The 1705-nt window shown below is 48.6% G+C and overlaps 1 protein-coding gene across 1 annotated transcript; it reads right to left on the reverse strand.

The window, feature by feature from the left end:
* Nucleotides 1-258: 258 nt before the first annotated feature.
* Nucleotides 259-1681, reverse strand: LOC117939919 (disabled homolog 2-interacting protein-like). The gene is made up of 3 exons (XM_034865324.1): nt 1407-1681; nt 940-1193; nt 259-418 (listed from the first exon to the last, which is right to left on the reverse strand). The coding sequence occupies exons 1-3, from the start codon at nt 1572-1574 to the stop codon at nt 274-276; spliced, it is 567 nt and encodes a 188-aa protein (XP_034721215.1). The 5' UTR covers nt 1575-1681; the 3' UTR covers nt 259-273.
* Between the last annotated feature and the right edge of the window lie 24 nt (nt 1682-1705).

Below are 1705 nucleotides of genomic sequence, written 5' to 3' on the forward strand. Positions count from 1 at the left end.
ATTTGAAAAACATTTTAAATGAAAATACAGACACTTTTAGGAAAAGTCAGGTACCAGCAGGATTTAATCTTTTTTTTCTGCAAAGTTATTGCACTTATAAAATGCAAAACGGTCAAAATGACCGTCATGGCAGTTCTAGTGTTAATGTAATGAGAGATAAAACGTAGAACACTTGATAGAAAAAAACACAATATTTTGTGAAACAAAGTCACAAGAGTTTGTTGTCAGAGGTCAGAGGTCAGAGGTCAGAGGTCAGAGGACAGAGGACAGAGGTCAGAGGTCAGAGGACAGAGGACAGAGGACAGAGGTCAGAGGTCGGAGGTTACCTGAGGCCGGCTGCAAACTGGATCCTTTAGTGACGAAGAACAAATCTTTGTTCTCTGGAGTCGGAGACGGAAGTCTGGTGAAATCTACCAAACTGAACACACACACACACACACAAAGACACACACACACACACACACACACACACACACACACACAAAGACACAAAGACACACACACACACACACACACACACACACACACACACAATCAATGATCTACTAAAGTAATTACAGACAAATCATGTATTGAGTACTAATTGATTATCTAATGAATATAAATTGCTGCTGTGTTCTGACGACTAATAATCAATGCGTTGCCGTTGGATACGGCAGCTCCTATGGCTGATGCCTATGCTGAAGCGTTTATTATGGGATGGGGGCCCCCGTCTTTGATTGACATCTCCCTGAGTCTCCTGTTAGGGCGGGGCCACAGTTCATCATTCTGAATGATAAAAAAGATTTGTAATGTCACAAACTCCAATCAAAGCCCCGCCCACTTTTTGCCTGAGCAAAATTCAACCAGCCAGAAGAACTACAATCACCTGTATGGTGTACAGAGCATTAAGCCCCGCCTCTGCCTAATGCTAATGCTAACAGGAAACATGATGCTAACCCTCCGTCCAGTCCGACGCCGCCCTGCAGGCCAAGGGAAGGATTACACGCTGCCAGAGGAGGAGATAGGGGCGGAGACAGGGGGGGCGGGGACAGGGGGGGTGGGGACACCATCCGCTGAGGCTCTGGAGAGGACACAGAGACCCCCCCTGGGTAAGCTACGCCCCCCGGGTTAGACACGCCCCCCGGGTTAGCCAGAGCCGCTGACACGTCTCGCAGGATCCGAGGAAGAGGACCGAGCTTTGACAGGCAGGACTGGAGACAGAAAGACAGGGAGACAGACAGACAGAAAGACAGACAGACAGGGAGACAGAGTTGTTAAAGGGACAGACTGAATGAATCAACTGTTCAAAGTTTGCAACTTCTGGCCCTCCAAGACTTTCAAGAAACTGTCTGAGTTACCTGGTCTACCTCAGACCCTTACCTGGTCTACCTCAGACCCTTACCTGGTCTACCTCAGACCCTTACCTGGTCTACCTCAGAGAGCAGCGTGTGCAGGGTGGACAGCTCCCGGCCGAGGTCGATGTACCCGTCGAAGCCGGCGGTGTGGTTGAGCCCGTCGGGGCTGGAGATCTCCTGCAGGAACCGCTGCATGCTGGTCCACTGCCGCTCCACGAAGTCATTCATAAACAACATGTACTCCTCCTTAGTCCCGAACCTGCACACAGGAAACAGGAAAAAGGAAACAGGTCAGAAACACACAGGAAACAGGAAACAGGTCAGAAACACACAGGAAACAGGAAACAGAAAAAAAAAAAAAAAAAACC

Source organism: Etheostoma cragini, unplaced genomic scaffold (genome assembly GCF_013103735.1).
Source record: "Etheostoma cragini isolate CJK2018 unplaced genomic scaffold, CSU_Ecrag_1.0 ScbMSFa_144, whole genome shotgun sequence".
NCBI lineage: Eukaryota > Metazoa > Chordata > Actinopteri > Perciformes > Percidae > Etheostoma > Etheostoma cragini.